The following is a 22978-nucleotide window of genomic DNA, read 5'->3' on the forward strand; positions in this document are numbered from 1 at the left end:
TGATCATTTGAATATTCTGATCTGGCCACTGCTGGGTTCATTTCACACTCCATAGCCCCCTTTCTCTGGCAAACTTCTTAATCTTACCCAGAACCCAGGAGTTAATTATCAACTCCTCTGAAACTCCAGTACTTTGGCCACCTCGTGCGAAGAGTTGACTCATTGGAAAAGACTCTGATGCTGGGAGGGATTGGGGACAGGAGGAGAAGGGGACGACAGAGGATGAGATGGCTGGATGGCATCACTGACTCGATGGACATGAGTCTCAGTGAACTCCGGGAGTTGGTGATGGACAGGGAGGCCTGGCGTGCTGTGATTCACGGGGTCGCAAAGAGTCGGACACGACTGAGCGACTGAACTGAACTGAATTGACTGATGAGCTCTACCTTCAGTTTTAACTGGCCAAACAGGAATAAATAATGGATTCAAGCAGTTCCCGAGAGTAAACATAAATACACTTGGTACACTGCTAATAACATGGCACAACTTTATTTAGACTTCTCTATTGGAAGAAATTTGTCTTAAATATTCAAATTCCGTTTTAGGACTATGACAAAGCTACCATAGTTATTATTGTTGAAATGTTGGTTATAAATCTGTGTTACAAATAAACAGGTAATCCCATAGACCCATAGAATAATATAATTGGGATAGATGAAATTTAAGGTTTCTTCCAACTCTAGCAGTAAAAAAGATCAATGATACTTTTAATGAATCTATGAACTATTGAAATTAATTTACTGAAAATCAGAAAATTAGACAATGGTAGTCAGTTCTAAAGTTTAAGCCTCCTAATTCTATTTATTCATTCAGGAGAGACACCAGCTCAGGAATTAGGGACACAAAGATGAATAAAATAACCCCTTGCTTTTGAAGAACTTTCTATGTCATAAGAGAGGCAGACCTTTTAATGAAAAAATAATTCCATATTAATGTTACCATAGATCCATCTAATGCCTTCATTCCAACAATGTGCTTTTTCCTTTTGACTACCAACATACTATAACTTGAAACAAGTATAAAATATATTTCAATCAAATTTTAAATCAATCATTTGAACCATATATATATATATATGTATATATACATGCATGTTGTTTAATTGCTAAGTCGTGTCTGACTCTTTTTGTGACCCCATGCACTATAGCCCACCAGGCTCCTCTGTCCATGGGATTTCCCAGGCAAGAATACTAGAGTGGGTTGCCACTTCCTTCTTCAGTGGATCTTCCCAACCCAGGGATCGAACTTATATTTCCTGCTTTGGCAGGTGGATTCTTTACCACTGAACCACCAGGGAAATCCTCAACAAATACATGATTGGTCAAATATTTGTTCATAAAACATAGTTTCAAGTAACCCACATCATATCCACAAGGACTTCATTGTCTAACCATGTTAAATTACTGTAGGAGTCTCAATACAACATTTTTCTTATCTTCCAATGTATTAATCCACTCAAAGACTGAAATGGAATTAATTTGGTGTATCTTGTTCTTAATGAACACAATATATCTTTGATGATCACAAATTCCCTTTTCCAAACCATCTCCTTAATGAATTATTCTGAAATTTCGTTAGGTGTTGATTTTTAAACTCAACAGTCAACAACATCTTTTACCATCTTTTTGCCTATTCAAAAATCAAAACATTTGCACATTCCTAGTCTACTGGCCTCTTTTCTTTTCATTGGAATTTCTCTGTGCTATAACCACATCAGTACAATTTCCAGGCTTAAAATCAAGGCACTTTGATCGAAAAACCTGGAAATAAATACTAGTTGCTGGAAATTTTGATGTTTATATTAATGGAGGTATGAGTTGTGCCAACCTACTTCATTTTCATCTTAATAGTACATGATGTATTAATTTGAATCCTGTTTGCTATTCAAAGCAGATGGAAATATAATCCTAGAATAAAAACACAATTCAATTTGACTAATCTCAGAGAACATAATACTAATGATGTCTAATAACATGACTATTTTTACTGAGTGCTTTTCATCAGCCAGTCAGATTCTAAATTTGTATTCACTCAAAAAGGGAGAAAACTACACTTAGTGACAAAGAAAGATACAAGTCACATTTATGAACAACTTTTTTGGGCTCCAAAATCACTGCAGATGGTGATTGCAACCATGAAATTAAAAGACACTTACTCCTTGGAAGGAAAGTTATGACCAACCTAGATAGCATTCAAAAGCAGAGACACTACTTTGCCAACAAAGGTCTGTCTAGTCAAGGCTATGGTTTTTCCAGTGGTCATGTATGGATGTGAGAGTTGGACTGTGTGAAAGAAAGCTGAGTGCCGAAGAATTGATGCTTTTGAATTGTGGTGTTGGAGAAGATTCTTGAGAGTCCCTTGGACTGCAAGGATATCCAACCAGTCCATCCTAAAGGAGATCAGTCCTGGGTGTTCATTGGAAGGGCTTCTGATTTCATGGCCGCAGTCACCGTCTGCAGTGATTTTGGAGCCCAAGAAGAGGAAATCTGTCACTGCTTCCACCTTTTCCCCTTCTACTTGCCATGCAATAATGGGGCTGGATGCCATGATCTTAGTTTTTTAATATTTAGTTTTAGGGTGGCTCTTTCACTCTCCTCTTTCACCGTCATCAAGAGGCTCTTTAGTTCCTCTTTGCTTTCTGCCATTAGAGTGGTATCATCCACTTATCTGAGGTTGTTGATGCTTCTCCTGCCTATCTTGATTCTGGCTTGTAACTCATTCAGCCTGGTATTTCTCATGATGTGCTCAGCATATAGTTAAACAAACAGGGTGACAGCAGAGAGCCCAGTCATACTCCTTTCTCGATCTTGAACCAATAAGTTGTTCCATACATTGTTCTAACTGTTTCTTCTTGACCTGCATACAGGTTTCTCAGGAGACAGGTAAGAAGGTCTGGTATTCCCATCTAAGAGTTTTTTACAGTTTGTCATGATCCACAGTCAAAGGCTTTAGTGTAGTCGATGGAACAGAGATAGATGTTTTCCTGAAATTCTCTTGCTTTTTTTTTTTTTTTATAATCCAGCGAATGTTGGCAATTTGATCTCTAGTTCCTGTTCCTTTTCTAAACCCAGCTTGAATATCAGGAATTTCTTGTTTCACATAATGATGAAGTCTAGCATGCAAGATTTCAGTCTCCTGCATTGCAGGCGAATTCTTTGCCACTGAGCCACTAGGAAAGCCCCCGCTTATAGGTTATTACAAGATATTCAATATACTTCTTTTTAAAAATTCTTTCTATTATGGTTTATTACTGGGTATTAAATATAGTTCCCTGTGCTATATAGTAGGAATGTCTGTTTATCCATTCTATATATAATAATTATATATAGTTAGCCCCAAACTCCCAATCCAGCCCCCCACCCCCACAACCACAAGTCTGTTCTCTGAGTCTGTTTCTGTTTCATAGATAAATTCATTTATGTCATATTTTAGATTCCACATAAAAGTGATATCATATGGTATTTGTCTTTATCTTGCCGACTGACTTCATTTAGTATAATAATCTCTAGGTCCATCCATGTAGCTGCAAATGGTATTATTTCATTTTTTTAATGGCTAAGTAATAGTCCATTGTATATGTGTAACACGTCTTCTGTATCCATTCATCTGTGAGTGGACATTTAGGTTGTTTCCATGTCTTAACTATTGTAAATAGTGCTTCTATGAACATAGGAGTGTATCTACCTTTTTTAATCATAGTTTTCTCCAGGTATATGCCCAGGAGTGGGATTGATGGATCATATGGCAATTCTCTTTTTAGTTTTTTTAGGAACCTCCATACTGTTCTCCACAGTGGCTGCACCAGCTTACATTCCCTCCAAAAGTATAGGAGGGTTCCCTTTCTCCACATTTTCTCCAGTATTTGTTATTTGTAGATTTTTTAATGATGACTATTAAATATATTTCTGATCAACTGATCTATTTGTGAATTGCAACACCATGACAATAATGAAAATGACATATTTAACAAGCAAAATTAGTAACATGCAAATGATCTGGAAATACATTAGTCAAGAGGAATGGCGTCTTGTTAAGTGGCACTTGTTGAGACAAACAAGACAACTTGAGAATGTAACAGTTCATCCAGTGATCAAGAGATGGTCAAGGAGGTCAAGTGGACTGTAAACAGTATCATGGTGGCACATTGCTAAATTGGCTTGCCACACTGCCATAGATTGGGCCCATAAGGAATACAAATAGATTGAGACACTTTATCATCTACATAGAGAGCAAAAGGAAGATCAGCCTGGTGTCAGCTCCCTGGGGCCCTAGCCCCACAGTACGACACTAAACAGGAGGGGCTGGATGACAGATTACAGAAAGTGTGGGGATCGCTCTGTTGTTCAGGAGCAGGACAGGGGCAGCAATTACATGAACCAGAGGGTGAGTGCCCTCTTCAGTTTTGCCCACTGGGGCCCTTTTTTGCTTGCCCTAGCACTGCCCTGCTGAGGAGCCAACTCTAAACTACTGCCAGGCAATTTTATGGATTTACACAGATGTTTGCAGCTGTATGTATCTAAGGGAAAGAAAGTACAAGGCAGAAAGTTCTGTGTTTAACTAAAACTGGGGCAATAGGTAGAGCTTCCCAAGTGGCGCTAGTGGTAAAGAACCCACCTGCCAATGCAGGAGGCATAAGAGATGCAAGTTCAACCCCTGGATTGGGAAGATCCCCTGGAGAAGGTCACAGCAACCCACTCCAGTATTCTTGCCTGGAGAATCCCTTGGACAGAGAAGCCTGGTGGGTCCATAGGGTTGCAAAGAGTCAGACACCACTGAAGTGACTTAGCATGCACACAGGGATATACATGAGAAATGACCTGTGACTGACTCCGAGATATAGAAGAGAAAATGCCTCAGAATGGCTGCACACTGTGCTTATCTCCACTTGCTCCAGGAGCAGTTTCAGAACTGTTAAGCCTTGCCTACATGGCCTCTGTGGAGACGTTGAAAGTTGTTAGGATGGACGGCAAAATTGTCCCCCTGGAAAACAATACTGAATCTCTTGCTTCCTACAGTCAGGGAATGCTGTGCTGGTTATACAAGGTCTCTCCAAGCAGAGCAAACTGTTAATCTTACATTGAGATTTTGGGCAAGGTGGAGTTGAGAGACTGGCGAATTTTAGAGGCAGTAGAGATTGATACCACTAATAAGAAGCTGGTTGATATTGAATGTTAGCACTCAGAGGCTTGCCCAGGGCTATTCATGATTGGCTGGCTATCAAAAGTGAGGGGCTGTCCTTGATGGATTAGATGGTTCTGATTGCTACTTGTACCCAGTTTCTTAGGAGTAGGAACCTGGTTTTATTTTCAATGTGCTGTGCTTGGTCACTCAGTTGTGTCCAACTCTGTGACCCCATGGACTGTAGCCCACCAGGCTCCTCTGTCTGTGGGGATTTTCCAGGCAAGAATACTGGAGTGGGTTTCCATGCCCTCCTCCAGGGGATCTTCCCAACCCAGGGATTGAACCCATGTCTCCCCCATTGCAGGGGGATTCTTTACTGTCAGAGCCACCATGTAAGCCCTCATTTTCAATAGGTAAAAGAATATCACATCTACTTCTGCTTTATTGATTATGCCAAAGCCTTTGTGTGGATCACAACAAACTGTGGAAAATTCTTCAAGAGATGGGAATGCCAGACCACCTGACCTGCCTCCTGAGAAATCTGTATACAGTTCAAGAAGCAACAGTTAGAACTGGACATGGAACAACAGACTGGTTCCCAACTGGGAAAGGAGTATGTCAAGGCTGTATATTGTCACCCTGCTTATTTAACTTATATGCAGAGTACATCATGCGAAATGCCAGACTGGATGAAGCACAAGCTGGAATCAAGATTGCCAGGAGAAATATCAATAACCTCAGATACGGAGATGACACCACCCTTATGGCAGACAGTGAAGAGGAACTGAAGAGCCTCTTGATGAAAGTAAAAGAGGAGAGTGAAAAAGCTGGCTTAAAACTCAACATTCAAAAAACAAAGATCATGGCATCTGGTCCCATTACTTCATAGCAAATAGATGGGAAGTAATGGAAATAGTGACAGACTTTATTTTCTCGGGCTCCAAAATCACTGCAGATGGTGACTGCAGCCATGAAATTAAAAGATGGTTGCTCCTTGAAAGAAAAGCTATGACCAACCTAGACAGCAAAGGTCTGTCTGGTCAAAGCTATGGTTTTTTCGGTAGTCACATATGGATGTGAGAGTTGGACTATAAAGAAAGCTGAGTGCCGAAGAATTGATGCTTTTGAACTGTGGTGTTGGAGAAGACTCTTGAGAGTCCCTTAGAATGCAAGGAAATCACACCAGTCAATCCTAAACGAAATCAGTCCTGAATATTCATTGGAAAGACTGATGCTGAAGCTGAAACTCCAATACTTTAACCGCCTGATGTGAAGAACTGACTCCTTGGAAAAGACCCTGATGGTGGGAAAGATTGAAGGCAGGAGGAGAAGGGGACAACAGAGAATGAGATGGTTGGATGGCATCACTGACTCAATGGACATGAATTTGAGCAAGCTCAAAAAGTTGGTGATGAACAGGGAGTCCTGGCGTGCTCCAGTCCATGGGGCCGCAAGGAGTCGGACATGACTGTGCAACTGAACCGAACTGAAAAGTATATCTGTGAAAATAATCCTTAATCATCACTAAAATTTGTGAAACATCAGTGAATAAAACCACTCCATTGTTTTGTTTTTCCTCTGAAACTTCCAGACTGCCTTCTGGCCAGGTGATGGGCTGTGGAGACCACCTGAGGCCAACTGCATCTTCAAAAACTTTGTCCCAGTCTGAACCCAGCCTCATTTATCTTTAGTCTTTGGCCTGCTGCCTAGGACGTAATAGGTGCTTGATTCATAGTTGAAGTATTAATATTAGAAATAATCCTTAGGAATGGCAGAAGAAGGAAAAAAAGAAAAATGGAAGGATTGGACAGACAAGAAAGTGGTAGGTTCCACAAGGTTGCTGCATGACAGTTCTGTACATGTTTGGTTGATATTAGTACCGTACTCATTTAGATGAAATGCATGAAGTGTTTTATGTGTTCCAGGTATGTATCATATCACATAATTGTCAGGATCCTACATATCTGTCTTTGTTAAGAAGGATAATGAAGATGAAGACTGTGATGAAACTCCACCAACGTAGTGAATCTAGAACTTGTCCAGGGAAGGCAGCCCCTCTGGGCCAGGTGTTTGCAAATCTGGACTTGCTGGCAGTTTCACGCATCTTTCATCGTCCTGCCTGACCTACTTTTTGATGGAAGCAGGACAGGCGCCAGCAAAGAGGAAGAGATGGCAAGGGTGTGCTGAGCACGGGGCTGCGGTCAGGGAAGGAGGAGGACTGAGGTGAAGAATGGGCATCAGAGCCCGGGAGCTGCCCGGGGCGGAAAGCGGTGCCGTGGCGGGAGGCGGTGCCGGGTTCACATTGGCCCAGCAGACGCCCCTCCCCTCCCCAGGACGCGCCCAGCGAAAGTGATCTTGCCTCGCAGCTGAGGGATGAGGCGACTTCGGGGCAACTGAGCAAACATGGCTGAGTTCACGCGGCTGCAGAACTGCCTGGCACTGATCCGTTTACGAAACCCGCCAGTCAATGCGATCAGGTAACGGGCTCTCGGCGATCAGTCCGGGGACGGCGAGCAGGATCGTACCTGCCTGCCTGCAGTGGAGGCTTTGACTTGCCTCTGCTGGTTTAAATAGAGAAAGACACGGACACGGATAGAATCAGGGCATATGTCAGGACTTTTTACATTGGTAGCCTCGGTACCTGTTTGCAGAGAACTCTCATCTCCGTTTCGTTGATAAAGAAATCGAGGCTGAGAGGTAGACAGACGGCTAGAAGTTGGGGAGCTGCCCCTGCACCGGTCTGTCCGTACCAACTTCGTGCTGAACTCTTACTTGCAACTTTGACTTCTCACATGTACTTTCTAGTCCAGAGGTCTTAGTGCCTCTGTTCGTGCCAACTTCGTGCTGAACTCTTCTGCTTACTTGCAACTTTGACTTCTCAGATGCACTTTCTAGTCCAGAGGTCTTAGTGCTGTGTTGCCTGGACCCTGATCCCTCCCTTCCCAACCTGGAGTCCAGGCCACCCTTACAATGTGTGACTAAAAGCTTTGGGAGTCCAAAAATAAGGTGGTTTCACACTGTTAAAAATAAAGATCCCCATTAATGCCAATATAGTGAGTAAAAGAGAATTATGTCCTGGCCCAGAAACACAAAGATGTATCTCTTGGTTTGTTCTAAACCTCAAGGTCTTAGTGCTTCGGTGAAGATCCATGTTAGAATAAGCTCATGTCAGAATTAGCCTATTAAATAGCATTTCCTGAAAAACTGCCATGCTGTTTATGTTCTTTTATCGTGGAGTACTTGTTAAACTAGTAAAAGCATTACTTTAAAAAGTGAGATTAATGCTGCTGTTTTAAAAATTAATGATATATAGGTTTGTGCTAAGTCGCTTTAGCCGTGTCTGAATCTGTGTGCCCGTATGGACTGTGTGCTCCTAGGCTCCTCTGTCCCTGGGATTCTCCAGGCAAGAATACTGGAGTGAGTTGCCATGCCCTCCTCCAGGGGATCTTTACCACCCAGGGATTGAACTCTTATGCCTCTTGCATTGGCAGGGAGGTTTTCACCACTAGCACCACCTAGTTCTTTTATATCTCTGAAAAAAGTATAGTGATCAACCTGGGGAAATAACCACTCATCCACAGGGAGTAGGGTTAGAAATGATCATTTACAGAGAACATATAAAGCATAAAGAGAACGACTTTTGGTCAGAATCCTTACTGCATGCTGCTGGAGCAAAAAGAGACTGAAATGAGAAGACATGCTAATTTTAACTGAATTTTTGTTCTACTGTTATCAGATTTGGTTTTATCATTAGCATTAATACTATAACTTTTATTTTAATATAAAATTTTGCATTTAATAATATTAAAATTTTCAGAAATAAAATCACACAAAGAATAAGTCCACTTACTTGCCACTCGGAATCAAGCAAAATATTGTTATTTTGGTTTTGATGAAGAAAAACATGAATACTACAATTACATATCAATTTTGAACTTTGTATTTCAATTAAAATTACTAAGTATTAGGACTCTGCCTTAATTTCTTCTCATAATGGATAACTGTGCCCATCTCTAACTTTGGGGGAAATAGTTCCACAGTTTAGTACCTATAACTAGGAATATTTTCCCATAACTACTTAAAATGTGTCTGGTATTTAACCTGTCCCCTTTCCCCCTTGCAGGAGAAATTTTAGTACTTACCTCGTTAAGTTGTGAGGTTTAAATGTGTTGCAGATTAGAAACTGACACTCAGAAGTTGTGTGTGTGTGTGTGTGTGTGCGCTTAGTTGTATCTGACTTTTCAACCCCATGTACTGCAGACTACCAGGCTCTTCTGTCCATGGGATTTTCCAGGCAAGAATACTGGAGTGGGTTGCCGTTTTCTACTCCAGGGGATCTTTCCAACTCAGCCGCATCTTTTGCATCTCTTTCACTGGCAGGCGAATTCTTTACCACTGCACCACCAGCTATCATTATTTTTATTATGCAAAAGGCCTGTTACAAGCCCCTACCAACAGGCCCTGCTGCTCAGGATTCATTGCAGCTGCATCAGGATTTTCTCCACTTGGCAATAAACACCTTTTGGCTCTTTCCTCTTGAACTTGTACTTAAGTGAAGGTATGTGTGCTAGCATGCTCATCCAGTTTAACAGGTTCCCTTTTTTTTTTTCTCTTTTTTGCTTTACACTTTTCATCTCCCCTTCCTATTTCTAATTTTATTTGGGAAATTATTTCTTCCTAGATAAGTGAGAGAGTCTTATTTGAATATTTTTTGGCCCAAACAGTTCAAATCTCTTTGTTCCTTTAGCTAAGCCAGATTTCTTTCTATTTGGATAAATGCCAACCCTCTTTATAAAGGTAGAAGATGCCTAATTACTAGATTTGTCTCCCAGAACAATGGCTTTTGTATTTTTTTTATTATATTCCACACAGTAATCCATGTTTTACATAGCAACCTAGGACACACACACACAAACACACATACAAATATGTACCTGAAAACAAAGATTAGTGAAACAAAATTTTCTTTTTATTTGATGTATTCTATTTTCACTCTGTTTATTTGAAAAATGCTGGTCACAAGCCATGACTTTATTTGATGACTCCTGGTTTTAAAAAATGGTCACAAAAAAGACTTCTAAAGTGACAGAAGGTAAAGTTCTTTGGTCATCACTCATGAAATGTTACCTTTAGACTCCATTTCTCCGTACCTGACAGTATTAAGGGGAGAAAATAATTTCTTAACCCCTGTGACTTTGATATAGCTATGAAGGTGTGGTCCCTTTTCATTCAGCTAGAATCTAGTAAAGCTGTATATATAACAGCCATTTTCATTCTTCTTTTTTTTTCTTGTTTGATTTTTGCAAAATTGTGTGTCTGTGTGTGTGTGTCCTCAGTCACTCAGTTGTGTCTGACTATTTGCGACCCCATGGACTGTAGGCCCTGCATTGGCAGGTGGAAGCTTCCCAGGCGGCTCCCGAGTATTAGGATTCTGCCTATCTCTGCTCATAATGGAAAACTGTGCCCATCTCAGACTTGTGGGATAAATAGTTCCACAGTTTGCTACCCACAACTAGGAATATTTTCCCATAACTACTTAAAATGTGTCTTATATTTAAACTGTCCCCTTTCCCCCTTTCAGGAGAACTTTTAATACCTATCTCATTAAGTCGTTGTGAGGTTTAAATGTGTTAGAGAGCTGACACTTAGCAAATGTTGTTTGTGTGTGCGCGCGCGCGCGTGTGTGTGTGTGTGTGTGTGCTTAGTTGTGTCCGATTCTGTGACCCCATGCACTGTAGCCTACCAGGCTCTTCTGTCCAAGGGATTTTCCAGGCAAGAATATTGGAGTGGGTTGCCGTTGCCTATTCCAGGGGATCTAGAGTGGCTCAGTGGCAGAATCTGCCTGCCAATGCAGGAGACGTGGGTTCAGTCCCTGGGTTGGGAAGATCCCCTGGAGAAGGAAATGGCAACCTACTCTGGTAGTCTTGCCTGGAAAATTCCATGGACAGAGGAACCTGGAGGGCTACAGTCCATGGGGTCGCAGAAGAGTCAGACACAACTTAGCAACTAAACAACAACAACAAATGATGCAAAATTAACAAGAAGATAAGATATAAAAGAGTAGGGGTTGATTGAAATGGGAAAAGCCAGACTTGTCTCCTCAGTGGCACAGATTGAGCTCATTTTGGATAATTTTGCAGCCATTGTTTATCCAGAAAGCAGTATGTGACTTTTGGACTTCTCAGTATGCTGGATGGTTCAAATTCCATTTTTCTTTAGCAGACTTGGTTTCTAATTAAATCAACTGAAGGCAAGAGGTTTTGTTTGATTTCATCTGGGTTAAATGGTGAAAAGTAACTAGGTGAAAGGGAATTACTATATACAAGAGCCAGTATCTCCTTTATTCCCTGAGGTTTTTAATTAATTAATTTATTTTTTAATACCAAAAACATTTTGTATTGGGATATAATCAATTAGCAATGTTAGTTGCTGGTTTGAACAATCTGGCTTTAGTTGCTTTTTGCTTTTTTTCTCCCTGTATAAAAATTCCCCCATATTACTTACAATTCTAAGGCAAAATTCACTGGACTCTGGTTTTATAAGTTTTTCTTTAAGCAATTCTTCACTACTCTTCCTAGAGCTCCTCCTTCGCCATCCCTTGGCGCTTATTGATCCTCTCAGTTCAGTTCAGTCGCTCAGTCGTGTCCGACTCTTTGCGACCCCATGAATCGCAGCACGCCAGGCCTCCCTGTCCATCACCAACTCCCAGAGTTCACTCAGACTCACATCCATCGAGTCGGTGATGCCATCCAGCCATCTCATCCTCTGTCGTCCCCTTCTCCTCCTGCCCCCAAACCCTCCCAGCATCAGAGTCTTTTCCAATGAGTCAACTCTTCGCATGAGGTGGCCAAAGTGCTGGAGTTTCAGCTTTAGCATCATTCCTTCCAAAGAAATCCCAGGGCTGATCTCCTTCAGAATGGACTGGTTGGATCTCCTTGCAGTCCAAGGGGCTCTCAAGAGTCTTCTCCAACACCACAGTTCAAAAGCATCAATTCTTCAGTGCTCAGCTTTCTTTACAGTCCAACTCTCACATCCATACATGGCCACTGGAAAAACCATAGCCTTGACTAGACAGACCTTTGTTGGCAAAGTAATGTCTCTGGTTTTCAATATGCTATCTAGGTTGGTCATAACTTTTCTTCCAAGGAGTAAGTGTCTTTTAATTTCATGGCTGCAGTCACCATCTGCAGTGATTTTGGAGCCCCCAAAAAGTCTGACACTGTTTCCACTGTTTCCCCATCTATTTCCCATGAAGTGATGGGACCAGATGCCATTATCTTCATTTTCTGAATGTTGAGCTTTAAGCCAACTTTTTCACTCTCCACTTTCACTTTCATCAAGAGGCTTTTTAGTTCCTCTTCACTTTCTGCCAGAAGGGTGGTGTCATCTGCATATCTGAGGTTATTGATATTTCTCCCAGCAATCTTGATTCCAGCTTGTGCTTCTTCCAGCCCAGCATTTCTCATGATGTACTCTGCATAGAAGTTAAATAAGCAGGGTGACAATATACAGCCTTGACATACTCCTTTTCCTATTTGGAACCAGTCTGTTGTTCCATGTCCAGTTCTAACTGTTGCTTCCTGACCTACATATAGGTTTCTCAAGAGGCAGGTCAGGTGGTCTGGTATTCCCACCTCTTGAGGAATTTTCCACAGTTTATTGTGATCCGCACAGTCAAAGGCTTTGGCATAGTCAATACAGCAGAAATAGATGTTTTTCTGGAATTCTCTTGCTTTTTCGATGATCCAGCGGATGTTGGCAATTTGATCTCTGGTTCCTCTGCCTTGTCTAAAACCAGCTTGAACATCTGGAAGTTCATGGTTCACGTATTGCTGAAGCCTGCTTGGAGAATTTTGAGCATTACTTTACTAGCGTGTGAGATGAGTGCAATTGTGCGGAAGGTTGAGTATTCTTTGGCATTGCCTTTCTTTGGGATTGGAATGAAAACTGACCTTTTCCAGTCCTGTGGCCACTGCTGAGTTTTCCAAATTTGCTGGCATATTGAGTGCAGCACTTTCACAGCATCATCTTTCAGGATTTGAAATAGCTCAACTGGAATTCCATCACCTCCACTAGCTTTGTTTGTAGTGATGCTTTCTAAGGCCCACTTGACTTCCCATTCCAGGATGTCTGGCTCTAGGTCAGTGATCACACCATCGTGATTATCTTGGTCTTGAAGATCTTTTTTGAACAGTTCTTCTGTGTATTCTTGCCGTCTCTTCTTAATATCTTCTGCTTCTGTTAGGTCCATACCATTTCTGTCCTTTATCGAGCCCATCTTTGCATGAAATGTTCCCTTGGTATCTCTAATTTTCTTGAAGAGATCTCTAGTCTTTCCCTTTCTGTTGTTTTCCTCTATTTCTTTGCATTGATTGCTGAGGAAGGCTTTCTTATCTCTCCTTGCTATTCTTTGGAACTCTGCATTCAGATGCTTATATCTTTCCTTTTCTCCTTTGCTTTTCGCTTCTCTTCTTTTCACAGCTATTTGTAAGGCCTCCCCAGACAGCTATTTTGCTTTTTTGCATTTCTTTTCCATGGGGATGGTATTGATCCCTGTCTCCTGTACAATGTCACGACCCTCCATCCATAGTTCATCAGGCACTCTATCTATCAGATCTAGTCCCTTAAATCTATTTCTCACTTTCACTGTATAATCATAAGGAATTTGATTTAGGTCATACCTGAATGGTCTAGTGGTTTTCCCTACTTTCTTCAATTTAAGTCTGAATTTGGCCATAAGGAGTTCATGATCTGAGCCACAGTCAGCTCCTGGTCTTGTTTTTGTTGACTGTATAGAGCTTCTGCATCTTTGGCTGCAAAGAATATAATCAATCTGATTTCGGTGTTGACCATCTGGTGATGTCCATGTGTAGAGTCTTCTCTTGTGTTGTTGGAAGAGGGTGTTTGCTATGACCAGTGCATTTTCTTGGCAAAACTCTATTAGATCCTCTGCTTCTTGGCAAATTCTCCTGTCTTGGTCTCGTTGGACTCCTTGGTACTGAATAACTCAGCTGAGCCTCTCCTGCCTCTTAAATATCTAGAGGATCTACTCTCAACTCTTTTTTTTTTTTTTTCCCTTTGGCAAACTCATTCAGTTTTGGTTTTAACTATCTCCTCTGGGGATGACTCCCTCATCTACTGAAACTTGACAAAAATTTACCAAATGCCCTTCCTTTCCCAGACCTTGTCATTACCTTTCAAATGAGTTAGGCTTGGCTACTAGTTACAGAAAACTCAATGTAATAGTGGATTAAACAAGAAAAAGTTCATGTCTGTCACAGCAGTGTCCTGGAATGACTGGTATGGCTACTCCACGATCATCGGGATCTCAGTTCTACCTGTCTTTTGCTCTGCCATCCTTAATTAGTAGCTTCCACCTCTTGATTCATAATGGCTGCTCCCAATCTAGACATCATATCTGGATTCCTGCCAGGAGTAGTGAGTTGTAAGAGAGAAAAGCATACCCAGTCCTTTAAGGACTGTTCCCTAAGGTTGCAGATACTAAGTCCATTTCCATTCCATTGGCCAGAACTTAATGCCTTGAGCTGAACTTGCTGCTGTGAAATATAGTCTTTATTTTAGGCAGCCATGTATCCAGCTAAAAACCGATTAATACTTTGAAGAAGGTCAAAGTATTAGTATTAGTTTAAAGTATTAAGTATTAGTTTGTGGGTAACTTGCATCCCCTGCCACATGACTTAGACTGTTATTTTTAGACAATTTCAGTTTTCTTTTATTAGGCCAATATGACAAATCAAAAGCACTTTCTTTCAGAATTTCCACATCATTTTCTCTGTACCTTTATTATAGCAGTCATCTCAGTATGATATTGCGTTGTGTACACTGTTGTCTCTAGGATGTTTTAAACTCCTTTCACTATACATAGAAGATGTGTGTAATATTTTTAAATTGATAGTGTTGATTCTAAGTGGTCAAAGTTACAGCAAAATGCAGGAAAACACTTTGATTTTCTGAAGTTTATGTGTTTAATCACCTCAGGGCTTACTTTACAGTAGACATATATTATATCTTAAATTAGTGAAAATTTAACAATAAGTATCTAGGATTTTTCTACATCATGTATATGTTTAATTTTTAATTGTTAGGAAAGAAAAAAATAAACTGAGATGGTAGAAATTTGATTGTGACTAATGCTTCATGTAATTTTTTCCCCCTTTTAGTACAACTGTTGCCCGTGGAATAAAAGAGAGTCTGCAGAAAGCTATAACAGATGATACAGTTAAAGCCATTGTGATTTGTGGAGCAGATGGCATCTTCTGTGCAGGTAATGTGTCTAACCCTTTCCCACTCTCTCTGACATCTCACACAGACTGAGCTCAGTGCTGCATTACCTGTACTCATGGGCAGTCCTATAGTATAGGTAATGAATATGGGAGGAAGAAGAAACATTATGGAGAAGGAGACAAAGAGTCACAGGAGAGACCCAGAGAAGATGCTGACCTTACTCTCTTTTATATTGGATTGGTCCTTTGGAGGACATTTAGTTCCAGACTTGATAGCTATTATACCTGCTAGTATACACCAACCAGTCCATCCTAAAGGAGATCAGTCCTGGGTGTTCATTGGAGGGACTGATGTTGAAACTGAAACTCCAATACTTTGGCCACCTGATGTGAAGAGCTGACTTATTGGAAAAGACCCTGATGCTGGGAAAGATTAAGGGCAGGAGGAGAAGGGGACAACAGAGGATGAGATGGTTGGATGGCATCACTGACTCAGTGGACAGGGGATTGGGTGGACTCTGGGAGTTGGTGATGGACAGGGGGGCCTGGCGTGCTGCAATTCATGGGGTCGCAAAGAGTCGGACACAACTGAGCAACTGAACTGATACACCTAGGGCTACCCTCATAGCTCAGTTGTTAAGAATCTGCCTGCAATGCAGGAAACCCCGATTCGATTCCTCAGTCAGAACCATCCGCTGGAGAAGGGATAGGCTACTCACTCCAGTATTCTTGGGCTTCCTTTGTGGCTCAGCTGGTAAAGAATCTGCCTGCAATGTGGGAGACCTGAGTTCAATCCCTAGATTGGGAAGATCCCCTGGAGAAGGGAAAGGCTACCTACTCCAGTATTCTGGCCTGGAGAATTCCATGCAGTCCGTGGGGTCACAAAAAGTTGAAAACAGCTGAGCGACTTTCACTTTCACTTTTCACTTCAATATACACCTACTGGTACATACCTGCTCTGCATATGTCTCTACCCTATGTGAGGTTGGGCAAGTTCCTTAAATCTCCTGAAATCCAATTTCTTTGTTTATAAAATGGATACCATAATATGTATACCTTAACAGAGTTTTGTGAGGTTAAAAGAGATAACACATCTGAAAGCCCCTAGAGCAGTACCTGGATGAAGAAGATGTTCAATAAATGTTATTTTTTATATCACACAGTCTTGAAATGGAGTTTATTTTTTTTCTGTCACCCATTTCAGTGACCATGCACTCTTAATTATCCTGTGAAGGGGTGGGATGGAGGACAGAGAAATGACGATGAAGTTTCTAGGACAGGCCATCGGCCTCCTGTAATTTAATTTTGTGTGCTTCGCAGTGTCTTGGTGAATACAAGGATCAAACCAAAAAGTTTGCCCTAAATGATGATGTTTAAAATTTGACTATCAGCATTCAACTGAAATACAGTTCACTTATCCTACAATTTACGTAGAAATTACCACTGATTTTCAACAGAGATCAAGCCCTGAGCCTTTGGAGTGGGAGTACTGACTCCAAGACCCTAGACTACCAGAGAACTAACCCTCAGTTCAGTTCAGTTCAGTTCAGTCTCTCAGTCGTGTCTGACTCTTTGAGACCCCATGAATTGCAGCACGCCAGGCCCCCCTGTCCATCACCAACTCCCAGAGTTCACTCGAACTCACGTCCATCGAGTCAGTGATGCCATCCAGCCATCTCATCCTCTGTCATCCCCTTCTCCTCCTGCCCCCAATCCCTCCCACCATCAGAGTCTTTTCCACTGAGTCAACTCTTTTCATCAGGTAGCCAAAGTACTGGAGTTTCAGCTTTAGCATCATTCCTTCCAAAGAACACCCAGGACTGATCTCCTTTAGAATGGACTGGCTGGATCTCCTTGCAGTCCAAGGGATTCTTAAGAGTCTTCTCCAACACCACATTTCAAGAGCATCAATTCTTCGGCACTCAGCTTTCTTCACAGTCCAACTCTCACATCCATACATGACTACTGGAAAAACCATATAGCCTTGACTAGACAGACCTTTGTTGGCAAAGTAATGTCCCTGCTTTTGAATATGCTATCTATGTTGGTCATAACTTTCCTTCCAAGAAGTAAGCGTCTTTTAATTTCATGGCTGCAATCACCATCTGCAGTGATTAGGGAGTATCAAATAGTGAGAACTCACACAAAGGAAACCACTTGAAACCACCAGTAGCGCCCTGTGCAGGATGCCACATCTAAACAACGAACAAAACAAAAGTACAAGCCAAATCATCAGCAGACAGGATTACCACCTCACTCAGCCTTGCTCATCAAAGGAAAAACAAACAAAGAAACAAAAACTCAGCACAAATCTCACCCTATATGAAGCTTACACAAGCCACTGGACAACCTTAGGAGGGTAGAAACCAAAAGAGGAAAGAATTCAAACTTGAAGCCTTGGAAAAGGAGACCTAAAACACAATAAGTTAAAATAAAAACAATGAAAAGGCAGAGAAATACTACACAAATGAAGGAACCAACTGGAAACACAGAAGTCCAAATAAATGAAGAGGAAATAGGCAAACTACCTGAAAAGAATTCTGAAAAGAATTCAGAATAATGATAGTAAAGATGATAAAAAAATCTTGAAAACAAAATGGAGAAATGAAAAAGAATCAATTAATAAAGACCTAAAAGAATGAAGAATAAACATGCAGAGACAAAAAACACAATTGCTGAAATTAAAAATACTCTGCTAAGTCGCTTCAGTCGTGTCCGACTCTGTGAGACCCCATAGACAGCAGCCCAACAGGCTCCCCCGTCCCTGGGATTCTCCAGGCAAGAACACTGGAGTGGGTTGCCATTTCCTTCTCCAATGCATGAAAGTGAAAGTGAAGTTGTTCAGTTGTGTCCGAATCTTAGCGACCCCATGCATTGCAGCCTACCAAGCTCCTCTGTCCATGGGATTTTCCAGGCAAGAGTACTGGAGTGGGTTGCCATTGCCTTCTCCATTATTAGAGAAATGCAAGTCAACACCACAATGAAATATCACCTCACACCAGTCAGAATGGCCATCATCAAAAAATCTACAAACAATAAATGCTGGAGAGGGTGTGGAGAAAAGGGAATGCTCTTGCACTGTTGGTGGGAATGTAAATTGGTACAACCACTATGGAAGATGATATGGTGATTCCTTAAAAAAACTAGGAATAAAACCACCATATGACCCAGCAATCCCACTCCTAGGCATATACCCTGAGGAAACCAAAATTGAGAAAGACACATGTATCCCATTGTTCATTGCAGCACTATTTACAATAGCTTAGAAGATGGAAGCAACCTAGATGTCTGTTGACAGATGAATGGATAAAGAAGTTGTGGTATATATACACAATGGAATATTACTCAGCCACAAAAAGGAACACATTTGAATCAGTTCTGTTGAGGTGGATAAACCTAGAGCCTATTACACAGAGTGAAATGAGTCAGAGAGAGAAAGATAAATATCATATTCTAATGCACATTCTAATGCACTGGAGAAGGGAATGACAAACCACTTCAGTATTTTTGCCTTGAGAACCCCATGAACAGTATGTAATGGCAAAATGATGGGATTTTTTGCCAGGTCGGTAGGTGCCCAATATGCTACTGGAGATCAGTGGAGAAATAACTCCAGAAACAATGAAAGGATGAAGCCAAAGCAAAAACAATACCCTGTTGTGGATGTGACTGGTGATAGAAGCAAGGTCCAATGCTGTAAAGAGCAATATTACATAGGAACCTGGAATGTCAGGTCCATGAATCAAGGCAAATTGGAAGTGGTCAAACAGGAGATGGCAAGAGTGAACGTCAACATACTAGGAATCAGCGAACTAAAATGGACCACAATGGGTGAATTTAAATCAGATGACCATTATATCTACTAGTGTGGGCAGGAATCCCTTAGAAGAAATGGAGTAGCCATCATGGTCAACAAAAGAGTCCAAGATGCAGTACTTGGATGCAATCTCAAAAATGACAGAATGATCTCTGTTTGTTTCCAGGGCAAACCATTCAATATCACAGTAATCCAAGCCTATACCCCAACCAGTAATGCTGAAGAAGCTGAAGTTGAACAGTTCTATGAAGACCTACAAGACCTTTTAGAACTAACACCCAAAAAAGATGTCCTTTTCATTATAGGGGACTGGAATGCAAGAGTAGGAAGTCAAGAAACACCTGGAGTAACAGGCAGATTTGGCCTTGGAATATGGAATGAAGCAGGGCAAAGGCTAATAGAATTTTGCCAAAAGAACGCACTGGTCATAGCAAACACCTTCTTCCAACAACACAAGAGAAGACTCTACACGTGGACATCACCAGATGGTCAACACTGAAATCAGACTGATTATGTTCTTTGCAGCCAAAGATGGAGAAACTCTATACAGTCAGCAAAAACAAGTCACAGTCTGAGCTGACTGTGGCTCAGATCATGAACTCCTTACTGCCAAATTCAGACTTAAATTGAAGAAAGTAGGGAAAACCACTAGACCATTCAGGTATGACCTAAATCAAATTCCTTATGATTATACAGTAGATCTGATAGAGTGCCTGATGAACTATGGATGGAGGTTTGTGACATTGTACAGGAGACAGGGATCAATACCATCCCCATGGAAAAGAAATGCAAAAAAGCAAAATAGCTGTCTGGGGAGGCCTTACAAATAGCTGTGAAAAGAAGAGAAGCGAAAAGCAAAGGAGAAAAGGAAAGATATAAGCATCTGAATGCAGAGTTCCAAAGAATAGCAAGGAGAGATAAGAAAGCCTCCTCAGTAAGCAATGCAAAGAAATAGAGGAAAACAACAGAAAGGGAAAGACTAGAGATCTCTTCAAGAAAATTAGAGATACCAAGGGAACATTTCATGCAAAGATGGGCTCGATAAAGGACAGAAATGGCATGGACCTAACAGAAGCAGAAGATATTAAGAAGAGGTGGCAGGAATACACAGAAGAACTGTACAAAAAAGATCTTCAAGACCAAGATAATCATGATAGTGTGAAAACTGACCTAAAGCCAGAAATCCTGGAATGTGAAGTCAAGTGGGCCTTAGAAAGATTCACTGTGAACAAAGCTAGTGGAGGTGATGGAATTCCAGTTGAGCTATTTCAAATCTTGAAAGATGATGCTGTGAAAGTACTTCACTCAATATGCTAGCAAATTTGAAAAACTCAGCAGTGGCCACAGGACTGGAAAAGGTAAGTTTTCATTCCAATTCCAAAGAAAGGCAATGCCAAAGAATGCTCAACCTTCCGCACAACTGCACTCATCTCACACGCTAGTAAAATAATGCTTAAAATTCTCCAAGCCAGGCTTCAGCAATACGTGAACCATGAACTTCCAGATGTTCAAGCTGGTTTTAGACAAGGCAGAGGAACCAGAGATCAAATTGCCAACATCCGCTGGATCATCGAAAAAGCAAGAGAATTCCAGAAAAACATCTATTTCTGCTGTATTGACTATGCCAAAGCCTTTGACTGTGCGGATCACAATAAACTGTGGAAAATTCTTCAAGAGGTGGGAATACCAGACTACCTGACCTGCCTCTTGAGAAACCTATATGCAGGTCAGGAAGCAACAGTTAGAACTGGACATGGAACAACAGACTGGTTCCAAATAGGAAAAGGAGTATGTCAAGACCGTATATTGTCACCCTGCTTATTTAACTTCTGTGCAGTGTACATCATGAGAAATGCTGGGCTGGAAGAAACACAAGATGGAATCAAGATTGCTGGGAGAAATATCAATAACCTCAGATACGCAGATGACACCACCCTTCTGGCAGAAAGTGAAGAGGAACTAGAAAGCCTCTTGATGAAGGTGAAAGAGGAGAGTGAAAAAGTTGGCTTAAAGATCAACATTCAGAAAATAAAGATCATGGCATCTGGTCCCATCACTTCATGGGAAATAGATGGGAAAACAGTGGAAACAGCGTCAGACTTTATTTTGGGGGAGGGCTCCAAAATCACTGCAGATGGTGACTGCAGCCATGAAATTAAAAGACACTTACTCCTTGGAAGGAAAGTTATGATCAACCTAGATAGCATATTCAAAAGCAGAGACATTACTTTGCCAACAAAGGTCCATCTAGTCAAGGCTATGGTTTTTCCAGTGGTCATGTATGGATGTGAGAGTTGGACTGTGAAGAAAGCTGAGTGCCGAAGAATTGATGCTTTTGAACTGTGGTGTTGAGAAGACTCTTAAGAATCCCTTGGACTGCAAGGAGATCTGACCAGTCCATTCTGAAGGAGATCAGCCCTGGGATTTCTTTGGAAGGAATGATGCTAAAACTGAAACTCCAGTACTTTGGCCACCTCATGCGAAGAGTTGACTCATTGGAAAAGACTCTGATGCTGGGAGGGATTGGGGGCAGGAGGAGAAGGGGACGACAGAGGATGAGATGGCTGGATGGCATCACTGACTCGATGGATGTGAGTCTGAGTGAACTCTGGGAGTTGGTGATGAACAGGGAGGCCTGGCGTGCTGTGATTCATGGGGTCGCAAAGAGTCGGACACGACTGAGCGACTGAACTGAACTGAACTGTTTGAAGGCAAGCTTCTATTCATTGGCGTGAAACCAGAACTCCCTGAACTTTAAACAAATGGTGAAGTAAAGTAGAGAAATGATGGGGCTTTCCAGCCATTTGACCCATGTCTTAGTACTTACGAACCTCAATAGGCCCTGACCTCAATAAGCCTGGAGTGACAACATCCGAAATGCCACGTATACCAGAGTCCCTGTTCTGGACGCCACTTGTTGGGGTCCTTTAATGGACTGGTGTTCCGGAGTTGGCGATAAGAAAGTAAAAGAGAGAAAGAGGCTGATATTCCCTGGTTTATGCAGAGAACCAATAAAGCCCTTGACACAGGGCTTGCATCACCTATGAAGGCACCTGGCCCTCTCGAGGGGGTGAAGGCACAGAGCACCTTCTCAAGAGGGTCTTAGAAGCCCAGGCAGGAGAGTGAGCACGACGGATTTCTATGCTCCAGAGAATTAGCCGGAGAGAGAGAGACAGAGAAAGAGAGAGAGAGAGAGAAAGAAAGAAAGGAAGACACAGGGACCCAAGCTCTGATGGAGCAAAGGTGCTTTAATGATCTTTCTTGAGTATATATAGGCTGTTGTACAAGAAATTTCTTTCGACAGTGATAAAGATCAGAAAACCAAATGTACAGCAACCATTACCAAGGGAACAAGGGAATAATGGTCACAAGGTCAGGAGACAACCCATATCTCAAGAAAGGGGATGGAGACTAAGGAGTTTTGTCGCAAAGAGAATGTTTACTAAAGGAGATTCAAGCCTGTCTCACACAATGACCTCAGTTCCTGGGAGCAGCGTGCTGTTCCATTTTGATAAGGAACAAAGGACTTAGAAACAGAATGTAGGAATCCTCCTGTTAAACACTCCCTGACAGTTGCTCAGTTGTGGTCCAATTCTTTGCAACTCCATGGACTTCAGCCAGCTAGGCTCCTTCTGTCCATGGGATTTCCCAGGCAAGAATACTGGAGTGGGTTGCCATTACCTTCTCCAAGGGATCTTCCTAATCCAGGGATCCAACCTGCATCTCCTGTGTCTCCTGCATTGCAGGCAGAATTTTTACCTGTTGAGTCATGGGGGAAGTCGCTTTATAATGAGTA

General features: G+C 41.6%; 1 protein-coding gene across 1 annotated transcript in view; it reads left to right on the forward strand.

The window, feature by feature from the left end:
* The first annotated feature begins 7410 nt into the window (after positions 1-7410).
* The window catches only part of EHHADH (enoyl-CoA hydratase and 3-hydroxyacyl CoA dehydrogenase), a 54569-nt gene continuing 39001 nt past the window's right edge, over positions 7411-22978 (forward strand). The window contains exons 1-2 of the mRNA XM_061413711.1: positions 7411-7598; positions 15303-15406. Coding sequence (XP_061269695.1) covers positions 7525-7598; positions 15303-15406 — 178 coding nt within the window. The 5' untranslated portion in view covers positions 7411-7524. The remainder of the gene's footprint in view (positions 7599-15302; positions 15407-22978) is intronic.

This window comes from Bos javanicus, chromosome 1 (genome assembly GCF_032452875.1).
Source record: "Bos javanicus breed banteng chromosome 1, ARS-OSU_banteng_1.0, whole genome shotgun sequence".
NCBI lineage: Eukaryota > Metazoa > Chordata > Mammalia > Artiodactyla > Bovidae > Bos > Bos javanicus.